At 44.6% G+C, this 27,130-nt stretch overlaps 1 protein-coding gene across 1 annotated transcript; it reads left to right on the top strand.

The window, feature by feature from the left end:
- The first annotated feature begins 605 nt into the window (after positions 1–605).
- On the top strand, positions 606–24,431 carry FKBP4 (FKBP prolyl isomerase 4). Its single transcript, XM_033159837.1, has 10 exons — positions 606–752; positions 9,295–9,439; positions 10,717–10,859; positions 12,416–12,536; positions 12,804–12,960; positions 13,197–13,287; positions 17,858–17,941; positions 20,240–20,425; positions 22,563–22,802; positions 23,757–24,431. Exons 1-10 carry the CDS (start codon positions 645–647, stop codon positions 23,847–23,849), a joined length of 1,368 nt encoding a protein of 455 aa, XP_033015728.1. The 5' UTR covers positions 606–644; the 3' UTR covers positions 23,850–24,431.
- Positions 24,432–27,130: the final 2,699 nt, after the last annotated feature.

Genomic DNA, 27,130 nt, shown 5'->3' with positions numbered 1-27,130 from the left:
CTGCCTCCCAGAACTCCTGTGTCCCGAAATGGTGCATGTCTCAAAAGTGTGTCACCGACATGCAAAGTTTGGAAAGTTCTGCTTTTAAAGTTCTTACTTTGTTGTGAGTAGGTTGGGGGGGGAGCGTCTCTGTTGCCACAGAAAAAACCAAAAGATGTACTCCGTCTCCTGTGACCCATCATGGACTTGGGGGCCCTAAGAGGCAACCCCAAATGTTTCAGACTGAACACTCAAGCGGCGCATAAATTTCATGAGATAAATAAACGAGCGGGTTGAGGCGGACCCCCTCAGCCGCGCATCGCTTCCATAGCGGCCGGCGCTTCCCCGCCTCCCGCCGCCGCTTCTCCTGCCGCGGCCTCCGCTCCCCTAGGCGCCGCCTCCCTTTCTGGAAACTTCTCCGCCTCCTCCGCTCGGCCCGCCCGTCCGAGGGGGCGCTCGAGAGGTGAGCGCGGGCCCGGCTGCCGAGCGGAGAGCCGAGAGGAAGCAGCAGGCCCAACGCCTCGACGGAGGAGGAGCCGCCGCCGCTGTTGCCGCCAAGGGCCGCCTGGAAGAGCCCCGCTGCTGCTGCTGCTGCTGCCGGATCGCCGAAGGAGAGAAGCGGCCCGTGCTTGCCAGCTCGCCGGGGAGGAGCCGCGGAGGCCGCCATGACCGCCGAGGAGGGCAAGGCCGAGGCGATGAGCGCCGCTCCGCCGCAGGAGGGAGAAGCTGCGGCCGTGGACATCACCCCCGGCCGCGACGGCGGAGTCCTCAAGGTAAGCGGCGCCGGTAAGCGGCCCTCAAGGGGGTGGCCGCTGCGGTCTGAGCTCACTGCCCGAGGCCTGCGGCGGTTAGAGCCTGACAACAGCCCCGCGGAGTAGGACAGCCGTGGTGGCGCCTCCAGCCCCGCACGTGAGAGCGGGAGAGGACTCGGAAGCGCACGCGGCGCCCCCGGCCGTGAGGATCCCGGGGAGCTGCGGCTTTCCGAGAGGCGAGGCCCAGGGAATTCACGGGAAGGGGCTCCCGGGTCGGTGTGCCCTGGGTGTAGAAGAAGATGATCTGGAAGGTGCCCGAGACTTGAGGAGGGAGACGCTGTTCAGTTTGCACCCGGGAGGGAAGGGTCAAACTCGGGCTTCAAATCCATTTCAGTGCTTAGGCCCAAGAACTTGTGGAGTAGCAACGGGAGTGCCTCTGAGCATGTGCAGAATGCCCTTCTCGCCCCCTGATTTTTATCCCAGCAACTGTTCCTGGTCTGCCTTCTGCGCTTTTAACAACCAAGATAGCTGTTCTTACCTGTCACTAAACGGCCACCCTACTACTAGATACCGTTGGTTTTATTCACCACATACCGGTATATCTCTAGCTTTTGCATCACTTGGGGCAGCTTACAACAAATTGAAATCGCAGTATTATCCAGAAACAAAAACATGGAGTAAAATACAATGCAGGAAAAGGAGGTGTAACAGATAAAAGCCAACTCAGTAAGCAGCCTTGGCAAGATAATGCACCTAGGGAGCAGCCTCACAGGTCACAGGAGCTTGGCCTTTATTGTGTATGGATGGATGAAGGGGTAAAAGTAAAGGTAAAGAGACCCCTGACTGGTAAGTCCAGTTGTGGATGACTCTGGGGTTGCGGTGCTCATCTTGCTTTATTGGCCAAGGGAGCCGGCATACAGCTTCCGGGTCATGTGGCCAGCATGACAAAGCCGCTTCTGGCGAACCAGAGCAGCGCACAGAAACGCCGTTTACCTTCCCACCGGAGTGATACCTATTTATCTACTTGCACTTTGACGTGCTTTCGAACTGCTAGGTTGGCAGGAGCAGGGACTGAGCAACGGGAGCTCACCCTGTTGCGGGGATTCGAACCGCCGACCTTCTGATCGGCAAGCCCTAGGCTCTGTGGTTTAACCCACAGCGCTACCTGTAGTGACACCTAAATTAAGACAAGACTTGCAAAGGAATGAAGTGCATATTGAAGAGGGTAGGTATAATTGCTTCTTTTGGTGGTACCTTATATTTCTTTAACACCCACCTAACTGTGTGTTGCACACAAGTAGGCCCTGCCATGACCAACCACAGTGGTACCTCTGGTTATGAACTTAATTTGTTCCGGAGGTCCGTTCTTAACCTGAAACCGTTCTTAACCGCTCCCACTGCCACCAGCGCGCGATTTCTGTTCTCATCCTGAGGTAAAGTTCTTAACCTGAGGTACTATTTCTGGGTTAGCGGAGTCTGTAACCTGAAGTTTTTGTAACCCAAGGTGTTTGTGACCCGAGGTACCACTGTACAAGTTTTCTACAACTCTACTTTCCGGAGTGGTAGCCAGTTACCAGATCACATCTTGCACAAGAGGCTTAATTCTTCTCAGTGGTTACATACAGTGCATGCTCGGGTGGCGAACATGATCTGTGTGGGAGGTACGTTTGCAACCTGCAGTGCCGCATCTGCGCACCACGGGTCGCGCTTTTGCGCATGCACAGAAACCCAGAAGTGACCTGTTCCAGTACTTCCGGCTTCGGCGCAGTGTGTGACCCGAAAACGCGCAACCTGAAGCCTCTGTAACCCAAGGTAATCTGTACTGGCTTCTTTGTTAGAATGAAATAGTGCAGACCACAGAGAAAGCTTTTCTTTGCTGTGCAGAACACAGTCCCTTGTGAGCAGGCAGGAGAGCTGCATATGCCTCAGGTTACTGAACCACTGGGTGGTAGCAAAGGGATGCTGTGTTTTGCTTTAGCTTTTATTTAAACTTATATTTTATAGGCTCCTTAAGATTAGTAGAAATCAAAAAACAAAATGAGGATAGACAATTGATGTATTTCTGTTTCCAATTATTGGATGCAATCTATTGTAAGCCGCTCTGTGATCTTCAGATGCAGGGCAGTATAGAAATATCATTATCTTTATTGTAAGAAGCTGTTTATATTACTGTTCTTTAAATAGAAATTGAAGTTGACTCACCCAAAATTTACAGAGGTTGGGATTTGATCTAGTTCAGATCCAAGTCTGATTTCTTCATCCGTGTTTCTCTTGTAGTGATAATTACCACACCTAACAAGTATGAACCTTTGTGAATTACTATTTGAAAATGAAACTAAAAGTTAACCACTGCAGTCTTTTGTGGAATGACATAAACTAAGATGCACGTGCCTTAAACTGAAATTATATGCCTTAAAATTGCAGACATCAAAATAAACCCGCAGCTTGCAAGGCATCCACAGTTTCTTGGGAATATGGACTGTGCCTTTTTTATTGCAGTTGTTTAAGATTAGTGTGTTAAAGGGCAACACCAGCACCTGGAACTGGGGTCAGAAACAGATTGGCAGCCAGTGAAGTTTTTTTAAAAAAAAAAGTACTGGCAAGATGTTCCCAGTAAACTGTCCTAATTAAAGGTTGCACAACTACTTTCTGTACTAGCTGCAGTCTCTGATCTTTCTTAAAGAGTAGCTCCACCATACAGCGCATTGCAGTACTGTAGTCTTAACTCAGAAGTTACCTGAGCATTGATAACTGTTTGGTTACTCTATCCCTTGATTAAAAGTCACTTTTTTCAAAACTGACCAACTGAGGACAGTTGAGAAGTCACAGAGACATGAACAGGTAAGAAGGGACAAGAGAGAAACTACAAATGAAGGAACAATAGCTCTGAAAAGCCTCTAGCACCAGTCTTCATTCTGCAGGCTGGTGTGGCAATTGTGTTTAAGACAAAAATTGCCACAAACGTTTAAAAAAAGGATGGGAAAGTAACATGTGAATCGCCGAGCTATAACACATTGCTGATGTCATCAGGATTTCCTGTAAAAACATAATGATTAAAGGATATTAATTCAAATTAAATAGCTAGCATGGAAGCAGTCTTACTTTGCAAAACTAAATTCTGGATTTCTAAAGATTATACTCCTCCAAAAGGGGGTTAGGGAGCAAAAAGACAAAAAAGGCATAGGATTTTGTTTTGTGACAACAGAACAGATCAAATGGTAAAGGAATGGGATGCTATACAGAATCATAGGTATCTAAGGTAAAACTTTGAGACTCAGGCAGAAGTTGAACAAATAAGAAAGATTTGTTTTACAGAAAGGAAATGGTTAACTTAATAATTATGCTAGTTAGGTTACTTCAATTTCTTAAAACATAATGGCATAGGTGTTAAATGCTTTGGTTCTTAAGGTGGTACTTTCTGTCAGTTTCCCAACCTTCTACCAATCACACTCATGAGGTACTTCTGGCAGTATAACAAACCCAGGGGGTCACTACACCCCTCTTAACTTAAGATCTCTCCCCTCCTGACTGAAACGAGACTCCTTGTATGAAGGTAAAGTGGTACCTTGGTTCTCAAACTTAATCTGTTCCGGAAGTCCATTCCAAAACCAAGGTGCGCTTTCCCATAGAAAGTAATGTAAAACGGATTAATCTGTTCCAGACTTTTAAAGACAACCCCTAAAACAGCAATTTAACATGAATTTTACTATCTAACGAGACCATTGATTCTTAAAATGAAAGTGATAATCAATGTACTATAAAATAAATAAGACAGTATTGTAGATGATAAAAATTTAATTATTTTTTTTTCTTACCTGCATTGATGATAGTCATTGTTTGGATGGGGGGCTTTTATCCATTTCTGCAGTTACACAGTCAAGCAATCAGTAGCTGAACTGGGTTCCACACAGTCACAAAAACAAATTAACCGAAAAAGCCTCGAAAACAAAAACACAAAATAAATAGCAAAAACAAAAGCACCAAACTTAATCCGTTCCGGAAGTCCATTTGACTTCGGAAATTTTCGAAAACCAAGGCGCAGCTTCTGATTGGTGCAGGCGCCCTGGAAACAATAGCTGACAGCCGCATTGGACGTTCGGCTTCCAAAAAGCATTCGAAAACCAGAACACTTACTTCTGGGTTTTCAGCATTTGGGAACCAAGGTGTTTGAATGCCAAGGCATTTGAGAACCAAGGTACCAATGTAATTTCCATTTCCACGTGACCATCTGCTTCCTTCAGTTTGGTCTGGGGCCTCTGCATGTTCCCCATTTCCATTTTCTACCTCATTTTCCTCTGGCTCATTTTCTCTGTCATTAGTTCATTTTCTTCATCAAACATTGATCTGATCATTTTTAATTGTTCAGCCATCAACTGCTGAACAATAGCCACAGTCACTGGTTGATCCAAAAGTATGTTTACCATACTGGAGGCTTTAAATGTTTTGGTTATTATTAGCCACTCAATCCACCTTAATGTTTTCCCCTTAAAATCACAGTCTTGGACTTCTGCAGCTGTAACTTATCTCAAAACATTTTCTCTCTCTCATGGCTAATGATCTTTTTCCACTTTCAGTTTCTTGAGTTCTTTAGTGGCAGGGAACAACAAAAAAGGGATATCAGAATATAGGAATATATTCTGTATAATTCCTTTCCTACTGTCCATTGTGATCTTTATTGGTTTTCCCCCCACAACAGACAGTGGTGCTCACAGATTTTCAAATTATAGATTTTCCCCAGCAGATGGAGGGGGCTGGTCTCTCATTACAGTTTCCTGCCCCTAACATTTTGAAGGATTTTAAAAAGAGAGGGTGCAGTTCTTTTCTTTCTCATAAGGTGATTATGTGGTGTTTCGGGCATGAGGGCATTCTCCTCGACTTGCCAGCTCATTTTAACTACTATGCAAACTGCAGGGCATAGACAGCAGAAAAATGGCTTTGATCCAAGTGTCGAGGTTAACTTCCAGATCAGTCTTATCTCCAGATTGATTTAAGAGCCAGACTATTTGTCTGGCTATTAGCAATCACCATGTGATTATCTTCTGTCACTTGAAGCTAGCGGAACAATTTCCAAACCCCTATGCTTCTCTCCCGGAAGTCAGTGTCCCTTTTTGATGGGTGGTTCCCGTTTTGGGAGATTGGCAATTCTGGATGGGGTTGCACTCCTTCTGAAGGATACTCCTATTGATCTTTGTCAATAGAGGCCCAGGTGTCCTCTGTGGCTAGGAAGGCCTTTTACCAGCCTCATCTGGTTTGACAGCTAGCGCCATTCCTGGACGAGGATAGCCTGGCCACTGTTATCCATGCTTTGGCTGGATATAAAAGGTAAAGGTAAAGGACCCCTGACAGTTAAGTCCATTTGCAAACAACTCTGAGGTTGTGGCACTCATCTTGCTTTACTGACCGAGGGAGCTGACGCTTGTCCGCAGACAGTTTTCCCGGGTCATGTGGCCAGCATGACTAAGCCACTTCTGGCGAAACCAGAGCAGCGCACGGAAACGCAGTTTTTACCTTCCCGCCGGAGCAGTACCTATTTATCTACTTGCACTTTGATGTGCTTTCGAACTGCTAGGTTGGCAGGAGCAGGGACCGAGCAACGGGAGCTCACCCCGTTGCGGGGATTCGACCCGCCGACCTTCTGATCGGCAAGCCCAAGGCTCAGTGTTTTACACCTCAGTGCCCCCCACGCCCCCCTGGCTAGATATAAATGTGCTCTTATGTGGGGCTGCCCTGGGGTCTGGTTTGGAAGCTTCACCTGATGCAGAACGTGGTGGTCAGATGGCTGCTGGGAGCTGCGGGTTGGTAACATGTGACACCATTGTTAAAAGAGCTGCCCTGGCTGCCTATCTGCAACTGAGTCAGGTTCAAGGTTCTTGTATTGATTTATAAAGCCCTTTGACGTATATAATGATACAGTGGTATACAGATTTTTTTAAATAAACAAACAAACCTTTCGAGCAAACAAATGCATTCTCTGTGGGTTATTTATTCCTTGCTGTATTTTCTTTGCTGTAAAACAGATGTTTAAAGAGCAGTTGGTTGAGTGAGTCTGAATAACCTAAAAATTCCCAGAAAGCACTACATTTGTAGATACCGAGTGAATGGCACCTGCTGTTTCCTAAATTCTTACCTGTGTTAATGAATGTGAGCACAAAAACAGAAAAGGGTAAGAGTTCTGCTTTTATTAACATGGATTGTGGAAACAGAACTTAGTATGATTGGAAGACAGGGAATTGGAAGCCCTCCCTATTTCTTTCTTTTCAGCCTCTTTTATATCTTACTTTCTTATGGTTCCTCTTTCTTTTTCCTTCTTCTTGTTATACTTACGTTTTGTTCTGTAATTTGAAGTTCCCTATCTCAAGATGAAGGGCCCTCTGTGAGGGGCAAGGCAAAGAGGATCTCCCAGGTGAGAGCTGGGAGGGCTCACTTTTCTGTGTGTGGAATAAGGGTTAAGAATGAATTTTGATAGAGGACTTTGTAAGTTCCTTTTCTTTTTTTCTCTTCCTTTGCTCATCTCCCCCCCCCCATCTATTTCTTGTTTAAATTACTGTGATTTTTATTGTATCTTTTGTGGAAAACTTTCAATAAAAATTGATTTTTTAAAAAAGAACTTAGTACGCTCATTCTAAACTTGAGTACACTGTAAAAGTCCAGCAGTTCTGGCTGCTGGCACGTCTTTAGTGCTGACGCTGGTGGTGACAGAGTGCTCCTTTTGTACATGTATTCCTTCTCTATGTGCACACCTGTCAGTCTGGAGAGAAGTCAGTAAAGAATAACTTTTTTTTGAGCTGATGAACCTGTGTGATAGTAATCACGAGTTACTTAAGTTTGCAAGGGGAAGGGATCAGCTGCTGTAGAGTTTGTTTGTTTGTGGAAATCTTCAACTCGCGTCCCAGAACAGCCATGGCCCCCTACGCAGCCATGAAGCTCACTTGTGGTAGTCAATCTTAGTTTAGCCTACTTTGTAGAGTTTTACAGAAATTAAATTATGATACCACCACCCCTAGAAAAAAATGTACAAGGCACAAACATTGTGCTTTTCTCCCATTTGCATGAGATGCAGTTCTTAGTTTGACTACACTGACTCTGTATAAAGCAGTCATAGCTGAAGAGTCATGCTAGAGGGCTCCACTTGGACAGATGTCCATTGAACAGCTGTGCTGTTCTAAAAACATTTGTAATTCCTGACTAGTTCAAAGGTGGATTAAACATCACTATAAAACTGAGCTGAAGCTCTGACAGTGGAATGATCTGTGTTCCTAAGTAGAGAACGGAGCGTTGCTAGTTTATTTAGTAAGGTTTTATGTATTTATCATTACAATTTTCTCATGCAGAAGATCTGATCACAAAATCTCATTTTATAGCGAGGGTTTGTGAACTGAAGCCTAGTAACTTAGAGGTGCCGCTAGCTGCAGTCAAGATGTCTTAAATCTTTAACAGCAGGAAATGGAATTTTGCAGTGTTGATTACCGTATTTCCCCCCGATCCATAAGGCTCACCTGACCATAAGGCGCACCTAGTTTTTAGAGGAGGAAAACAAGAAAAAAATATATATTCTGAATCACAGCCTCCTTTGGGAGGAGAGCAATCCCTGCAGAAGGCTGGGAGGCTTGGGAGGCTTTCCTTCTCCCTACTTTTTTTTCTCCCCCTCCTCAAAGAGAGCAGCCCAGGAGCACGAGGCAGCGTCGCACAGCCTGCCTGCCACTCCCAAACCTTCCCGGGGCTTTGCCGCTTCAAAGCGAGCCGCGGAGGAGGGAAGGAAGTGGAGCCCTCCTCTGTGGCTTGCCCCAAAGCAGCAAAGAGGGACAGGAGCCGCCTACACCCGTGTAAGCGGCTCCTGCCCAGCTCTGCTGCCCAAAAGCAAGCTGCGGAGGAGGGAATCGGAGCCTTCCCTCGCAGCTTGCTTCAAAGCAGCATAGGGACAGGAGCCGCCTACACCCATGTAAGTGGCTCCTGCCCAGCTCCGTTCCCACAAAGGGAAGCTGCCACTGCCCCCCAGCTTGTGCACCGGGGAGGAGCAAGCGGAGGGCAAGAGGTGGCGGCGGAGGGACTGGCGGCCCGAAAGGGCTCCTTTTTGGCCGCTGGTCCCATCTCCTCTGCCGCCGACACTGCCCACCGCCGATGCTGCCCACCGCTTGCTCCTCCCCGGCACGCTGTGCGTTCAGCGGCTCTCCCGCTTGCTTTTCAGTGAGCTGAGGAGGAGCAAGTGGAGGGCGAGTGTTGGCGGTGGGCAGCATCGGCGGCAGAGGAGATGGGATCAGTGGCCCAAAAGGAGCCCTTTCGGGCTGCTGGTCCTGATGCCCTGCCTTCGCCCCATAAGACGCACAGACATTTCCCCTTCTTTTCAGGAGGGAAAAAGTGTGTCTTATGGAGCAAAAAATACGGTACATTCAAGAACAGTGAAGTACAACCCTTTAACACTTGTTGAATGAATAAAATGCTGTAGTATCAGATGGCGTTGCCACAGCAAGCTGTAAAATCTTTCTTAACAAACTTGGTTTACTTCTTAGGGTAGCATGGCTTCCTAGTAGTTCATATAAATATTGTTTTGTTTTCCCCACTACAGATTATCAAGAAAGAAGGAATAGGGACAGAATCACCCATGATAGGTGATAAAGTGACTGTTCACTATAGTGGGTGGCTTCTAGATGGCACAAAGTTTGACTCAAGCCGGGACAGAAAGGACAAGTTCTCGTTTGACTTCGGGAAAGGTAGTGTGTTCTATGCCTGGTACACAATAACATGATCTCTTCAACAGCATTTTAAAAAAATGATGCATTGCATATTCCATATTGAATGATGATCCTCTTCTTAACTTGCAGTGTAAAATGTTCATTGTCCCACACTTTTGTAGAGAATTGTCTTCTCATTATGGGAACAGAATTTAATTGTTATGTGGTTTCATAAATACTGTTGAATAGAAGCCACAATAGCATATGCAGGTTCGCTTTCACCATTGTTGTTTGTCGGGAATGCCACACAGGCTATTTTCACTTGTTTGCTCTGTTGAATAGAAATGTATTGAGCTAATGCGATGAGTATAAATTGTTAGGCACAACTACAGTTTGCACAAATACAACAACAACAACATTTATTTATACCCCACCCATCTGGCTGGGTTTCCCCAACCACTCTGGGCGGCTCCCAACAGAATATTAAAAACAAAGAATATAAATGTAATGAAGTATAATATGTTCAAAAAGCTGCTTTGGCCAGGGACAGTTTTGAGCATAGAAGTGATGAGGTTCTTAAGGTGAACCCAACTACTTTCCCTCAGCAGAGTTCCATTTTTTAATGTTTACTGCCTCTGGATCTCTGCAGAGGTAAAAACAGCTTGGATGGAGGATGGTTATTTGGAGCAGGAAAAATAGCTTTCTGGGACAGAGTTAAGTATCTATTCCACCCTGTTGCCATGGACGAGGTTCCATTGATGGAGAAAGGAAGTATCAGCCATACCTCTAGAGATCTTTGGGAGAAAGTCCTATTTCCAGAGAAGAGAAGGTTCTGTTCTAGTCTCTATTACTGTGACAGCAGAACTGAGCTTACAGTTTTTGTTGTTTTAAAGTACCTGCCACAATTATTGTTCTCTTAAAGCAGGGTTTCCCAAACTTGGGTCTCCAGCTGTTTTTGGACTACAACTCCCATCATCCCTAGCTAGCAGAAACAATGATCAGGGATCAGCTTTCCAAAAACAGCTGGAGTTCCAAATTTGGGAAATCCCGTTTTAAAGTATTCCAGTACTTTTATTAATAATCCGTGAACTTCCTTTTCACTTTTTCTTCTTCAGCATTCCTAATATGGATAGACAAGTGTCAAAGAGGTGTCCTGGTTCTTTAATTCAGTTGGAGTTTGTGACCTGCTTTGGGTCTTATTCCTGCAATGTCTTTGCTTTTTGCCAGCAGGGAGAATGTGAATAAATGACTGCTGATGACAACAGCTTCTTACAGGTGCTTGCTTTTTAGTAATGTGGCTAAATTCTTCTTTTTAGGTGAAGTCATCAAAGCTTGGGACATCACTGTGGGAACTATGAAACTTGGAGAACTTTGTCAAATAACTTGCAAACCAGAATATGCCTATGGCTCTGCTGGCAGTCCCCCTAAGATCCCTCCCAATTCCACACTGATTTTTGAGGTAAGTCAGGGAGGCTATTCTTTCATCTGTGGCAGAAGCAGGACAACTGCTGTCCCCAGCAGCTGTATAGTGGTACCTCTGGTTAAGTACTTAATTCGTTCCGGAGGTCTGTTCTTAACCTGAAACTGTTCTTATCCTGAAGCACCACTTTAGCTAATGGGGCCTCCCGCTGCACCGCCAGAGCATGATTTCTGTTCTTACCCTGAAGCAAAGTTCTTAACCTGAAGCATTATTTCTGGGTTAGCGGAGTATGTAACCTGAAGCGAATGTAACCCGAGGTACCACTGTACATGTTTGCCAAGGCTAAAAGCTGAACAGCTGGTGCCAAAGGCAGCAGAATCAATGAGTCCCTGTAGATATGGAACTTGTTTGGCAAAAGCGGAACAATATTTGAAGAACACAGGCCCTGTATGATTACCTTTGTTGTAAGAAATGTAATGATAAAATTATTCATTCACGTTTACTGCTGTAAGTATAAAACCAAATTCAGAAATAACACAGAAAAGTTGACCAAGTGATAGAGTAAAAGATCTCAATGTAATTAAAACATAGAATCTTAGAGTTGGAAGGGACCCAAGGGTCATCAAGTCCAACCCCCTGCAATGCAGGAATCTCAGCTTTGGTTTAAGAAATGTCTTCAAAATGTCTTTCCAGTAAAAATGGTTTAGTCAGCCATACAGACTGCAAGAGAAGCTGCTGGAAAGAGAGTTCAGTTTGAGGGCGCTGCCTTTTGCCTTCCTACACCCACTAGTGTAAGAAGCCACTTGGCCACCCGGAGCGGCAAACACAGGGGACTCGGGGGCGGGGTGTCGCTCCGTAGTGTGCGTGCGCAGCATCGCTACGTACAACGCATGCGTCACTACGTATGACACATGCAGAGCGATGCTGCGCATGTGCGCCGTGGAGCGGTGCTGCCGGCAAACCCTGAGCAAGCCGCAGAGTGAGGCAACCTCGCTCCGCATGTGTCATACCCTTGCTTGGGGTTTGCCCGCGGCACTGCTCCGTAGCGCGCATGCACAGCGTCACTCCGTAGTGTGCATGCGTCGCTGCGGAGTGACGCGCATGCACGCTACGGAGCGGCAGTGCACCTGGGGCGGACTGCCCTCAACACTCCCCCTTGCTCTGCCCCTGCCTACACCTGCACGTGAAGCAGAACTGGTGGTCTTAGCATGTGGTAATGGAAAGGGACTCAAGTGGGACGAGGCATTCTCCTAGGTACCCGTTCCAATATTGTATTAGCTGAATACTCCTTTCATAGTTCTGGTCAGTGGACTGGCTTTTTCAATAATTCATTGTTTTTTTTTCTTGTTCATTTTTATTTTCACTTCATTTGTTATCATACCTGTTCAAATTATCTGTTTCAATTCTCCACCCCACCTCACCCCACCCCACTCCGGTTTTGAAGGAGGGTTAGTTAAATCTTGAATAATAATGATGATGATGATGCCTCTTCAGTTAATGCTACTTTCCCTCCTACTTTTCTGTGATAAAGTCAACCCTTCAGAATTTCACCATGGGCTAAATCTGAATTTGCATTATTTTGTTCATTCCTCTAGATAGAGCTGTTTGAGTTCAAGGGTAAAGACCTCACAGATGATGAAGATGGTGGAATAATCCGAAGAATTCGTAAGAAGGGAGAAGGCTACTCCAAACCCAACGAGGGAGCTATGGTAGAGAGTAAGTAGCAGTAAAAAGACGATGGATGGGGATGTTGATCTGGAATTTTAGTGTACTGTTACTTCTTGTTGACTCTATTTGCAAGCCATCTTGTGAAGACATCCTAAAAGGCATGGTATGGCTCTATTAAGTAACTATACCCCTGTCTCCTCTCAGACCATGCTAGATAACCATGCTTAGTATTGATATAGTGCTTTAAACTGTTGAGAGAGGATAATATATATAATCCCAGTAATCCCATCTAAACATGCCATTTTTTTGTATCAGTTGAGGTGGAAGGTCGGCATGGAGACCGACTATTTGACAAACGGGAGCTGCGGTTTGAAGTAGGAGAGGGAGAAAACTATGACCTTCCTCCTGGCGTGGACAAAGCACTTCAGAAAATGGATAAGCTGGAAGAGTCCGTGGTGTATCTCAAGCCCAGGTATACGCTTTGCTTTGAAGCAGTCCTGACACACCACTTTCTTGGGTGCATGAGGCACACCCTGTTGTTGCCACTGCAAATAGACTCTGCTTTGGGGATTGGGTATATCTGTAGGTAGGCACTCTTATGAGGTTGCTTATGAGGTTGCTTATTTAGAGGTGGGTGATGTGATGCCTTTCAAAGGAGGAAAAACAAGCAGATCTGGATCTTAGAAAAGCGTCTCATTTCTTCCACAGCTATGGTTTTGGAAGTGCTGGGAAACCAAAATTTCAGATCCCTCCAGATGCAGAGCTACAGTATGAGATCAAACTTAAAAACTTTGAAAAGGTAAGTAAAGGAGGGGTTTCTTTTAATGATAGAAAGAAGGTTCATATTAATCAATCCATGACAGGATGTGTGTGGTGAAAGAAATAGAAATGTACAGTGGTACCTCGAGTTACAAACGCTTCAGGTTACAAACTCCGCTAACCTGGAAGAGTTACCTCGAGTTGAGGATTTTGCCCCAGGATGAGAACGGAAATCGTGTGCTGGTGGCACAGCGACAGCAAGAGGCCCCATTAGCGAAAGCACACCTCTAGTTAAGAACAGTTTCAGGTTAAGAACGGACCTCCGGAAAGAATTAAGTTTGTAACTAGAGGTACCACTGTATTACAGTAACTTGCATAAAATGAAGCTACAATATACTTTCCCAACTTGTATTATTTTTATTGATTTAAACTTGTTTGTTCCATGTGAAATTACTATTGTTTGTTGTTATAATATTATATCTGGAGCGGGTTAGGGTGGGGATGGTTTACAAAATGCGCTGCTACCAGCTTTAGAATCCCTGGTGAAGGGTGGGAATGGCGTCATCCTGTTTGGGGGTGGGTGGGTTCTTGATACCGCCAGCTATGCACATCGTTCCACAATGGAAAGCCACAGCACATCAAAAGGCTTCATGGAGAGTAGCATTGAAAGGGAATGCCAGAAGCTCAATAGCCAGTAACAGCTTTTGAGCTTTTGTACACAGTCAGGATTGTTTCCCTCACTCTCTCCCACAGTGTGAGATTTCAGTCGCAAACTCTGAGACAGGAAATTTCCACTTGGTTGCAAAGGGGGTGCTCTTGGGTTGCAAAATGCAACTGGCACCCAGTTAGTTTTGAACACTGGTTTGACTTCACCCCCAGAGGCACACTCTATTGTCTTTCCAGACAGATGGATGCCAACAAAAATTATACAGTACTTAATGAATGTATAAAGTTTTCTTTAAAAAAAATTAATAAATCCAGGTTGCTCTTAATCCCATCTTCCTTTCTGATTGATACCTGAATGCTCTGGGGGAATTTCCTGCTGATATGGCTGGTTCCCTGCCAGTCTTAGTCTCACTGTGGAATGGTGGTGTCATGACTGAAGGTTAGGGTTACCGTCTGAGGAACTGGAGCAGAGTTCTGTTGAACCTAGCAGGCAGGAGGGTGCTGAACCAGATCCCACACACCAAAGCCAGGACCCTCACAAACCCCTTTCCTTGGTCTTCATAAACCAAGTTTCTCCCACACTTAACTTGCCAGTCCAACAGCACAGGGAATGTACCTTAGTAGGAGGCCAGTGAGTAAAGGAGACTCATCACTTTTCAAGCCAGAGCCATGTCTGCTCTCCCCAGGTCACACCAACATGAACCCTGTTATGCATCATCTTAACTGTTTTCACCAGGGTGAAGTATGTCATTAAACTGTGCCTCTTGCTTGCATGCATTGTAGACTGGAAGGGTGTGTTGGGGGTGTGTGTGCAATTTTGTGGCTGGAATGTATTCTGCTGTACAAAAGGCAAGAGTCACATTTCAGAATTTGTCTAAAAACTGGAAGAAAGGGAGATTGGTAGATCTCCCTGGGAAAGGAATTCTACAACTGCCTTATCTATAACACATAAAATTAAATTGTATGATATAACAGTTGTCAAATTGAGGCTGCAATCCTGTAGTTGTATATCTTGGAGCAAGTGCTATTGAACTCAGTAGGACTTCTGAGTAAACATGGATGCAGTTGCACTGTTAAGTGATAAATAATATATCCTTGAAATATTAGCATCTCACATTTCAAATCAGTAGTTTGATTTGAGTTTTCAGTTTTATCTCCATGGATTTCACAGAACTGATGGTTCACATGTCACGTACTGAAACAAGCATCTCTACTTTTTTCACATATTGCTTCGTGATTTGGTTGTATGTTTCCAAACCTTTTCTTTCACACACTCCAGAAGATGGAGTAATATGAAAGAGATGAGAGATATGAGAGTTGTACAGGAATTGCAATGGCCTAGTATTGCAAACTGTCATACATAGTTATTAGAAATCATTTCGAGGACATAAAAGGGTGGGTAAAGCAAAATTTTGAAACCTTGTCTTTAGAAACTATTTTACTCAGTATTTTAAAAGAAAATAGTTCATAAAAACCCAATGCCCCCGATTTCTATTTTTTCCATTGGACATAATTGAGAGAAGACCACCGGAAAGATGCTTTCTCTTCATTTTTTCAGGGTCTGTCCAACCCCCCCCCCCCCCCGGGCCATGACAAGTCTGAGTCATGAGAGGTGTAAACAAGAACATTACCACCCCGATATTTTGTATGTTACATGGGACACTAGTGCACTGGCTTCACAGAAGTGTTGCACTTTGGCTGCAACAGGGAACCATGTTGCAGATAAATCTAGAGGCTATAAAAACAGCCTAGCACGGACTTCCGGCGAGGACGCCATCGCGGGCGGTCGTGGGTCGCTTCGGCAGTGAAGCGACTCAGGCTGGCCCGGGGGTAGGAGCCCCGCTACCGCAAAGCGGGGCTCCGCTAAACCGCGGGTCGAGCGTCCCGCGGCATGGGCTCTCCGGCGAGCCCGCTATGGCTCCGAACCCTTCTCCCGTTCCCCCTGTAAAGGGGGAGTGGGGGTGAAGGGACCACGGAGCTGGGCTGTGGAGACATGCCCCAACCGGACCGGCTGTGGAGACATGCCCCAACCGGACCTGTCAGAAGGGAAACAGAAGAAGCCCGTTGGCCGTGAGTACGTTAACATTGGATCTATTTTTGACATTTGGCGCTCCGGGAGATACGACGGAAAGGAAGCCCGTTTTTTCCCCCCTTTGTGTGAAAGAGAAAGTAACTGCTTTGATGGTGACTGCTGTTGTAGTGGTGGATACAATGTTTCGAATTTGACAAGTGAGACAAGTGAGACTGGTTAGACCCTTTTTGGGGGACCTAAGTTGGTGGGAATATTTCTTCTTAAAGTGGAAGAATGTAATCTTTTCGCCCTGACTCCAGGGAAAATGGCTGCGGAGACTTGTGACTGAGATGGAAAAGTACTGTGACTAAGATGGAAAAATACTGAAATTTGATACCCTATGCCCACTTCTACCATGTTGGGTTTCGTTTTCAAGCTGGTTTTAGACTCTGGACTGACTCACGAACAAAGGATTATTTTTTTGAAATTAGAATTGCTGAACCAGAAATTAACTTTGCTGAATCAGGATGACAATTTATATCTCACAGGAAAGACTATTCAGAACATTGTTAAAATGGAAGAAAACCTTGGCAGAGAGCTTAAGGGAATTATCGAAGTACAAAGTACAATGTTTTTGCAACTCCGAGAAGATGAAGGGTCCTGTGGGGGTGAGAGACCCAGGATCAGAAGACAATTTATATCCAATTTCTGGGGTGAGAGCCCAGGAATGATGGGGAGAAGATTTATTTATCTACAATCAAAAGATGAACGGAATTTTGAAGCGGAGATGCTGGAAGGTGATGATCTGTGTACCCTGATGCTCCCTGCAAGGACTGTTGTAGACTACGTCTGGAACTGTGGACTTATAAGAAAAGAGGACATTCTGAAAAATGGTTTTGGTGTAAGATGGAGGAATGTCTGGGGGGAGACCCCGAGATGGCGAAAGAAAATGGTTAGAAAAGGGATAGGGTGAAATACATTAAGGATAAAATTAGGATGGTTTACTATGGTACCCTGAAGCCGGTGTGTTAAGATTTTAAGTTTTTGAACTAGAGAAGAGATATTTGATTTTTTTTTTATTAGCAGCAGTCTAAGTGAAAGAATATGTATGATATGATTTGATATAAGAAGCTATATGATGTGTTATGAAGCTATATTATTAATTATCATGAAGTAATATTTGGAATAGATTTGATTTAAGATTACTTTGGAGTAAAAACTAGATTTTAAGAAGTATGTTTAGTTTTGATTTTTGAATGATTTAATTTCAGAGATGAGAAGTTATTAAAGTAAAATTAGAATTGGAACCAAAGGAGAGAAAACGGGGGAAGTCACCGAGTATTGATTCGAACAAGAAAAGTTTTTTTTTTGTGTAAACAAGAAAAAGAATTATTGGTGTGATTTGTTTTGTTATGGTTTTATTGTGGGGTTTATGTTTGGGTTTGTGTTGATGTATGTGTTATGTGTTATGTTGTTCTTTGTTTTGTAAAAACCAATAAATTCTTTATAAAAAATAAAAATAAAAAATAAAAACAGCCTAGCACAATCTGGTGTTTTGGGATATAGGGAGAAGACCCAAAGATAAAGGGTACAAAGGAAGGGACAGCAAAGCACAAAATGCTAAATTTCTGCTGTGCAGCATTGGCATACGAAGACGTACAGACATAGCTCAAGGGGTGTACTATTCCTCTGGCTTACATTTAAGCAGCTCTGAATGTGGTGACTAGGTTACCCTTGCTTGCTGCTTCCATTTTCTTGTGTCGCATCGTCAGTGTGTGCTTTATGCCCAGCAGTAGAGGCAGTAAACTGACGTATATCTGCTTGCCTGGTGTCTCTCCACTTTACGCTTCTATACAGTTTCATGCCATTCTTCCATAGACGCCTTGTCTTCAAAAAAGCACCCCCTTGATTGGTTTCTTTTTTGTCTGGACAGGCTAAAGAGTCGTGGGAGATGAACACCAGTGAAAAGCTGGAACAAGGGTCCATTGCAAAGGAAAAGGGCACTCAGTATTTCAAAGTAAGTGTAATGGGGGATTCAGACACCCTTGGCAGATACTGAAGTAATGTTGAGTGTGCCATATCTTTTGATTTGCATTCCTCTGAAATTGTGGTATGGGTGCATGATTGGAATTAGGATTATTGATGACTAAAAGAGCTGTATGTTGGAGTAGAGGGAAACTGTTTACAATGCTGAAACTTGCTTATAGGTACCATAGTCATAAAAGTGAGGCCCATAGTTTCACTAGCCTGTTCTAATGTCCCAAAACCTACCTGAGTGTGATGTACAACAAAGTTTTCAAAGCTTTATTAATCTATATTGTACTCTGCCTACAGCCAGGGCCGTCTTACCCATAGGAGCTAGGGGTGCGGGGCACCCGGGCATCAGGTTCTCAGGGGCGCCAGGCCAAGAGTCTGGGGCCCAAGAGTTGAGTCTGGGGAAGAGCCCGCCTGTCGGTCGGAGTGCCCCGGCGGGCTCTTCTGCTGTGGGCAGCTCTGCGCTGCAAGTTCAGGGGCGACCGAGCCAGCGAGACGCTGAGGCGGCCAGCCAGCTCCACCCTCCAGCGTGCCTGGGACTGGGCAACCGGGTAGGGGGTGCGCCGGGCGGATCTTTGCACCCCGGTGCTGCATATGCTTAAGATATCCCTGCCTATGGCAGTGAAATTTCTGGCACCTGTTGGATAGGCTGAGATGAAAGCATAGAATTTAAATGCTACAACTTTGAAAGGAATAAAGCTGCCAACATTTGTACTCCATTGAGGGAAGACAGGTTAACTCCTGTGCCCCTACAGCAGGAGGCAGGGCTTAAAATATTCTGATATTAAGAGACAAGGAATGGTCCTCTCCCACTCAGCTAATTCTTGCCTTCTAGCAAGAAGCTTTTGTAGCCTTATAGGCTATATTCTCCCTCCGCTGTCATTTTAACTAGAGGCCACTCTAAATAGATACAAGTCCCTCATTCAGTATGGGTAGCAAGGATCTTCCCATGGTACTCGGAGTGGTACAGTTAGTTGTCCTAGGGAGGCATTCAGCCAGATGGTATGGCAGCCCAAGTGGCCATCATCTTCATTTTTATAAGGTGGGAGAGGACCAGGATCAGAACAGGGAGCCCCTTTAATGGGCCATGAGCATTCTGTTTCCTCATCTTCTCTGACCCCATGAAACCATATTGAATCACCCTAGGTGAATCTAGCGTGTGCTTGTGATCTTACTCAGAGTTGGGCATAAAGGTGGGAGATCCCACAAAGCAGTATGAGAGAGATTCCCTTGAATTCTCTTCTTATATCCTGTAAATTCCTACTGGCATCAGGTCAGTCTGAAACAGTGTGGGAATCGGTCAAACACTGGCACTCCTGGCAAACTCACAGCTATCCAGCAAGAATGTAAAAGATGCATGTACTGACAGAGGCCATTCCAGTAGGGGAGCCACTGGTAAACAATACCCTCCCATCTGTTTCTGTTTTGTTTTGTTTTTTGTTTTTAAAAAAACAATGTTTTAATTCATTGTTGCAAAGATGTTTTGGAGAGCAATGATAGCCCTTTCCCTTACACCCCTATGCTGTGTGTCAGGGACCTATTCACTTTGGTCTTCCTGTGACAGAAGTGTGTCATTTAAGGTCCCGAACATTGCCAACAAGGCTGAACAGTTGAGGAACATACACTACTCTGCTTCTGTGGCAATTGTTTTTTTAGTTGGTCAACGCAACCAAGTGTTCAGCAATTGGGAGTCAGAAATCCTTGCTGACCTACTGCAAATCATCCAGAGATCTACTAGTAAATCCTAATGTACCTTTTATCTCCCCTGATCTGCACTGTAAGGCAGGGTAGCGTTAAAAGCCACTCTGTCTATTATGCAATGAGAAACTAAGGAGTAAAGGAATATATCATAATTGCCATGAGTGCTAGGGAAGAGGTGGGTGCAACAAGAGATAAATATGCAGTATGTTGAGCTGAGCTACTCATTATAGCAGAGATGGAAAAATGTGTCCCTCCAGATGTTGGATTCCAACCTCTGTCAGCCCAAGTCGACAGAGCCAATTGTCAGAGATGATAAGATTGATAGTCTAGCTTTCCTGAGACACCTGGTTAATGCTTCCTTTCAACAATCCCAGTTGAGGTAGAATCCACGTTCTGCCCAACTAACCATGCACGGCTACATGCAACTAAACATTCAAATTTTTGCCCTATTCTAGCTTCAGTTGAACATAATTGGGCATTATGTCAGCCTGCCTGCTGGGGGTGGGGTGGGAGATCTGCTGGGTAGGGAATATGGCCCTCTAATCCATTTGAGTCTGATGCCATACTGATTGCATTCCAGGAGGGAAAATACAAACGGGCAGCATTACAATACAAGAAGATAGTGTCATGGCTGGAACATGAAACAGGACTCTCAGGTGCAGATGAAGCAAAGGCCGAGAGCTTGAGACTTGCTGCCCATCTTAACCTGGCCATGTGCCATCTGAAGCTGAAGGAGTATTCCCAGGCCTTGGAGAACTGCAACAAGGTAAGCAGCACTTTAGATATCCAGGAATGCAGGCAGGAGTGTCAGCCAGTAATAACAAGCTCGCCGGGCTGTGCTGTGCTTGAAGATGTGCAAAGGGTACCCAAATGGTACCCTTTATTGGACTGGTGATACAGTGTGTATGTGGTTTTAAAATAATTAAATCCTTTTATTTGTGAAGCTGTTTTCAGACCAGTTGGTTTTCCAGCTAACACAGCTGCTGCTGCACTCCTGTGACATGAAAAACTGAGTTGCAGAAGCTGGGAATGGGAATGCTATAACATAAAACTTTTATTAATTGTATATCCATGGCCTGTGCCAAGTAGAGGAACTTGAGAAGAACTCACTAGCTTAGCCTTTGCCTCCTTTCTCTTATTGTATCCCCAGTATGTGCAAATACCTCCATGCTGATATAGAAGAGGATAAACAAACTAGTGTCATATGTGAACAGCTTTCCAAAGCTTGACTGAGCCCCTAAAACTTCCCTAACCCCATCAGTTACAGAATGGATGCCCAGGCAGATTGTGCCAGTCTGCATGCTGTCTGCCTCAGAACACCCCTTCCCCCAACATATTCCTCCTCCCCAACTGCTGTAAAACTAAATGAAGGGGAGACCGGAAGCTAAGAACAGCCTTTGTAATCTGGGCATTTGTGTGGGGAAAATGGCTGAAAGTCGCTCAGTGAACACCTTTCCAACCCGACCTGTTCTGAGTGGGAAAGGGTGGTGAGCTGAAAAACAGAAGTGTGCATGCACACGAAAGCTCATACCAAGAACAAACTTAGTTGGTCTCTAAGGTGCTACTGGAAAGAATTTTTTATTTTGTTTTGAGCTGAAAAACAGTCAGAGATGGAAAGTTAAGCACCCACTTTCTCCCCCAAACTCTTGTTTCGGCTGTTCAATTCTCGACATCCAAAAGCTGCTTTTAAAATGGTTTGGGAGAAGATGCTTGCAACTGTGCACTGTACAGTACCCAATTTAGGCCCCTGCCTCCCATTAGCCATTGATAAACCACTTCTCCGTGAATTTGACTGATTTTTTTTACCTTGAAGCTATCTAAGCTAATGGCCATTGCGCCTTGTGAGTGAGTTGTGAGTAGCGTGGATGGAGTCAAATAATGAGAAGGCAGATTGACAGAGGAGAGGTCTATCCGTCCGTACTAACTTTAATGGCAGAACCTATACTTTGGAAGACCAAGGAGCAAATAGAAGCACCAGGGGAAGAGATTCATGCTGATCATCTGGCTGGTCACTGCTGAGAACAGAATGCTAAAATAGCCTCATGCAATGTTATATGGAAAAATACGAGAGAGACATTGCACTACCTTTGTAAATCAAGAAAATCTTTAATAAAAAAATAAAATAAAATAGCCTCATGCAGCAGAGCAGTTCTTTTTCTGTATCAATACTTTTCTTCCCAGTCTCCCAAGCAAGCACATGCTTCCTCTTTTCACTTTCCTGCTGCTTCCTCCCTCCCTCCCTCCTTCTTTGGATAAGTGAGGCTGCTGCTGTATCTCATCCCCTCCCTCTCTAAGGCTGCTGAGCTGTATCTGTCACACGTAAGCCTTTAAGACGTTTTACAGGTGAAACTCGAAAAATAAGAATATCGTGGAAAAGTCCATTTATGTAAGCAATTGTTTTCATTAGCTACTGGAGTTTAATATATGAGGTAGACTCATGACATGCAAAGAGAGATATGCCAAGCCTTTGTTTGTTATAATTGTGATGATTATGGCGTACAGCTGATGAAAACCCCAAAGTTGAGATTGTTAATTTGGGGTTCTCATCAGCTGTACGCCATAATCATCACAATTATAACAAATAAAGGCTTGACATATCTCTCTTTGCATGTCATGAGTCTATCTCATATATTAGTTTCACCTTTTAAGTTGAGTTACTAAAAGAAATGAACCTTTCCACGATACTCTAATTTTTCGAGTTTCACCTGTAGGTCTCTTAATAGGAGGCCTTCACATTTTGAGAGCCTAGGTATGTTATACACCATTTTGTGTTGAAACACAACATTTCCTTTAACTGCATGCTTCAAGAGCACCAGAGATGTCTAGCTGTATGTTCTCATGATGAAGCTTGGATATTTTTCCTAATTCCCCCCCCTTTTTTTCTTGTTTTGCCTGCCTGCCAGGCTCTGGAGCTAGACAGCAGCAACGAGAAAGGCCTCTTCCGCCGTGGGGAGGCTGAGTTGGCTGTCAATGACTATGAACTAGCCCGAGCAGATTTCCAGAAGGTGCTGCAGCTCTACCCAAGCAACAAAGCAGCCAAAGCGCAGCTAATAATTTGTCAGCAAAAGATCCGTGAGCAGCATGAGAGAGAGAAAAAGATGTATGCCAACATGTTTCAAAGACTTGCCAGCAAGGAAGGAAAGGTAAGCAGGAGTGTTCTGCAGAATCACACAAATATTTTCACCAGTAAACAAATTACTCTTTTCTTCACCCAAACTGTTGTATACAGTGGTACCCTGGGTTACGTCCTTAATTCGTTCCGGGTTACAGTACGTAACCCGAAAAGAACGTAACCCGGATAATTCGTTCTGCGCAGAAAAAACCGAAAAATCACTTCTGCACATGCGCAGACCGCGAAAACGTTTCTGCGCACGCGCGAATTGTGCACGCTTCGGGTTGCCCCTCCTGGTTAGCGGAGTTTGTAACCCAAAAAGTACACAACCCGAATCGTACGTAACCCGAGGTATGACTGTACTATAAGAGGACGGTTTCATTTTTCTCTATGGATTGTCAGTGTTTCAGCAGTTTTCCTAAAATACATTCATCTTGCTGCTTGGAACATATTTAGGGGTCCCAAGCCATTCCTTACTTTTAAACCCTCTTAAGTCCCCAATACCCTGGGTGGTCATGAGATGAGGGTGGTTACCTTTTCCTCTCTTGAAAAAGTACCTTAAGCTACAGGAAGAATTTGGAAGAGGGAAACTCTTTCACACTCCATCTTTCAGCTCTACGTGCTGAACATCTACTGGATCCAACTTCTATCCAGATCCCTTGAAAAAGTGAAGTGTGTGACTCACTTTTCTCTTTTTGTGTGGGGAAGCTGATCCAGGGGATGGGGGGGGGAGTGATCATAGGAGATGGCACTTGCTCAAAAATTAAAATGTGCTCTCAGGCCACAGAAGGTTGACAGCTCCTAGCTCCTGATTTAAGCCCTCTGTTAGTCGTTTCATAACTAACTCTTCAATTTGGATTATTTTCCTTTGCTTTAGAAGATTATTGTATCAAAAACTGGGAAAACCTGCTTTAATAACACTCAAGTAGCTTAAGAGGTGAGATTCCTTCTTACCGTATTTTCCTCTGCCATATCTTTTCCATAGGTGGAAGCTGATGCAGTCTGCAGAGAAGAGACAGAAATGAAAGACGACAAACAGAATGGAGTTGAAGAAAAAGCAGATGATGTAGAAGCTTGAAGCTGAAATGCAGTTCTGTTAGTTTTGTAAAACTGAAGAATTTCCAGTGAACTAGACCTTTATTTTTCTATCTGATTGAATAAGAGGCAGGGGCTGGGGCTATGGTGCTGCTTTATGTCTGTCTGCATAGGAAATGTGAGTGGCAGAGCAGACCTGGAGTAATCTTAGGGACGTTATTTATTCAATCATGCATTCTGACTTGGTTGCTCTTGATCTTGGGAATTCTATCAGGATCATTTCCTCCTTAGTTCCATTTTGTTTTTTCACTGACATCTCTCTTGGGTTCCACTTTAATCTAATCCCAAATCCCACTCTTCACTTTGTTTCTTTGGCCCTTTTTTTAAAGTAATCATCTTACCCACAATAAGGTAATTGTATGGGAGACTTATGAACAAACAAAACCACTATGTCCCTTCTACTATAGCCTCATCCTGTCTTATTTCCTCTGTCAACACAAGCATCCTTCTCCCATGGGCAAGTGTTGTCACCTTTCTTGTAATGCCTCCCCTTTTGCACATTGCTGAAGATTAAGACTGTGAGGTCCAAAGCTTGAGCAATAAAGTACCAAAAGAAAAGAAGGAAGTGTTGAGTAGATCAGTGTTTTTCAACCACTGTTCCGCGGCACACTAGTGTGCCGCAAGATGTTGCCTGGTGTGCCGTGGGAAAAAAATGTGTTTATTTGATTCCTATTCAAGAGAATTACTTTATATATAGTCAATATAGGCACAGAGTTAAATTTTTTAACATTTTCTAATGGTGGTGTGCCTCGTGATTTTTTTCATAAAACAAGTGTGCCCTTGCCCAAAAAAGGTTGAAAAACACTGGAGTAGATGACATGTTCTGTGAAACTTTGAATTAAACTACCACGAAGTGTTCACCCAGCACCCATAAAAACAGTGCTGAAACACACCAGCCAGAGAGTAACACCTGCATACCATAGCTGTCAACTTTCCCTTTTTTGCAGGAAATTCCCTTATTCCAGCTGTGTTTCCCATTGCAAAAAAGGGGAAAGTTGACAGCTATGGCTGTTTCCCAATGCAAAAAAAAAGGAAGGTTGACAGCTCTGCTGCATACTAGCCATGAATGGAAAGATGCAATCCATGCATATCAGGAGAAGCCATCGCCCACCCCCAGTGTCCTTAGAAAGAATGGTAAATTGCGATACGGTGTCCTGTGGCGGCATTTGCTGGGCAATGGCTGCAAATCAGGCTAGGAACACCACCAGTCCTTGTGGCAGTAGTATTTTTTTTGGGGGGGGGAGAAAATGAGGAAGGAAACCTGTGTTGCCAACCCCACCCTACATAATTATACTGGTCATCCCTTTAAAAATGTTTTAAAAATCATTACACTTACGCAGCTGTGTAATGGGGCTGTGAGGGAGGGAGGCACAATACTAGAGTATATGGTGGTGTGCCATAATTTACTGCAGAATCGATTGAAATATTGGGGTCCATTCGGTTTTGAGTGGGGAAAATGGGATGGTGGGTGGGTGGGGAATCTCCCCTGGATTAAATTGGAGTGTGTTGATTTATAATCACTCCTCTTTCATCTTTGCCAGAGGTAGGAGCAACATCTGAAGAAGATTACCGGTAGGTCTCACTTGTTCCCCATGTGTATTAGGTCTGGCCTTATACACATGAGTCTAGCACACATTTTCAGGCAAACAGGTCTGCCATCCTGTTTTAACATAATAAGCTCAAATTAAATCTTAACATTTATTGAACCCAAGCATCTAGCACGCACACACCTGAGAAGCAGCAGGTGGGAATTCAAGTGCCACCAGGAGGAAGAGGGCCTTATGCTTCCACTTAACTCCCCCCCCCCAAATGTCAGGAACAAAAGATATGGGGCTCCTGGAACTCAACCCCATATTGCAAGTTCTACAGACCAGCTCCCTTACCACCAGCCAGAGCTGCAGACAGGTATCGGACATGGAGCATTTGTGAACACATCCAGCTCCAACACCCAGTCGTCATCACCAGGCACCAAGGGCTGCTTATTTTTTATGTGTAATGGGTGCCTGGCTCAAATCTAGGGCGAAAGGCTATATGTTAGGCTGACCCTGCCGGGTAGCATCCCAGCATAACTCATTGCCCAGATCCCTCCTCACGACTAAACAACAACAAAAGCAGTGCTCACCCCACATCTGCCTAAAAGGCTGGTCCCCTGACCATACAGCTCATCTGACTGAAGAAAGAAGAGAGGCCCCTGCCCTGAGCCCACAGGGCTGCTGCCACCTTGCAGCTGCATCCTAGGTTCAGCTGAAGCCACAGTCTATTAGGGAACTGCATGTGGTCCACCATATGTTGTGGGGCTCAAAACTCCCCATCAGCTCCCCAGGCAGCATGGCCAACGTGGGATGAGTTGCAGTCCAACAACCTCTGACCGGCTGCTGATTCCCCACCCACCCGTATGCCAAGGTGCAGGGGGCAACCCCTGTCCTATCACTCTCCTACAATAAAGCTTACATTGTGGTTTTTCAAATTTTATTTTTAAATTTCAAACTCGGTTTTTCAAATTTTATTTTTAAATTTCAAACTCGGATTGAAATTTAGATAGAAGGGGTAGGATATCTGAACTCTTATGTTTTAAGTCCTAGCTTTATAAGCTTGCTGTATCCAGTCACAGATGCACCCTTCTTCATTGGCGATCCCTTGTAGCTGAGTAAGGTCTTCGATGAACACGGTTTTAACATTAAGTCCATAAGTGACTGTGAAGGCAATTCTGGATCCACACATCCTTTCACAGTGGGGATATAGGTTTCTGGGCGGGTGTTGATCATGTTGAGGGTTTGCCAAAAGTGCCTTCCTCTTAGCACGTTTCTCCCTTTAGTCCTGCGTTTGAGCGTCTTCAAAGTCCACGGCGCCTTTGGTAAAGGCTGTTCTCCAATTGGAGCTCTTGCAGGCCAGTGTTTCCCAGTTGTCTGTGTTTATACATTTTTTTTAGATTTGCCTTGAGAGAATCTTTAAACCTCTTTTGTTGACCACCAGCACTATGCTTTCCATTTTTAAGTTTGGAATAGAGTAATTGCTTTGGAAGACGACAATCAGGCTTCCGCACAACATGACCAGCCCAACAAAGTTGATGTTGAAGAATCATTGCTTTGACACTGGTGATCTTTGCTTCTTCCAGTACACGGGTATTAGTTTGCCTGTCTTCCCAAGTGATGTGTAAAATTTTCTGGAGACACCATGATGGAGTCTTTAGAAGAGTTGGAGATGGTGTTTATAAGTGGTCCATGTTTCCCAAGCATACAGTAATGTTGATAGTACAATAGCTTT

The sequence above is a fragment of the Lacerta agilis genome, chromosome 9 (genome assembly GCF_009819535.1).
Source record: "Lacerta agilis isolate rLacAgi1 chromosome 9, rLacAgi1.pri, whole genome shotgun sequence".
NCBI lineage: Eukaryota > Metazoa > Chordata > Lepidosauria > Squamata > Lacertidae > Lacerta > Lacerta agilis.
This window is presented reverse-complemented; position numbering and strand designations above follow the sequence as displayed.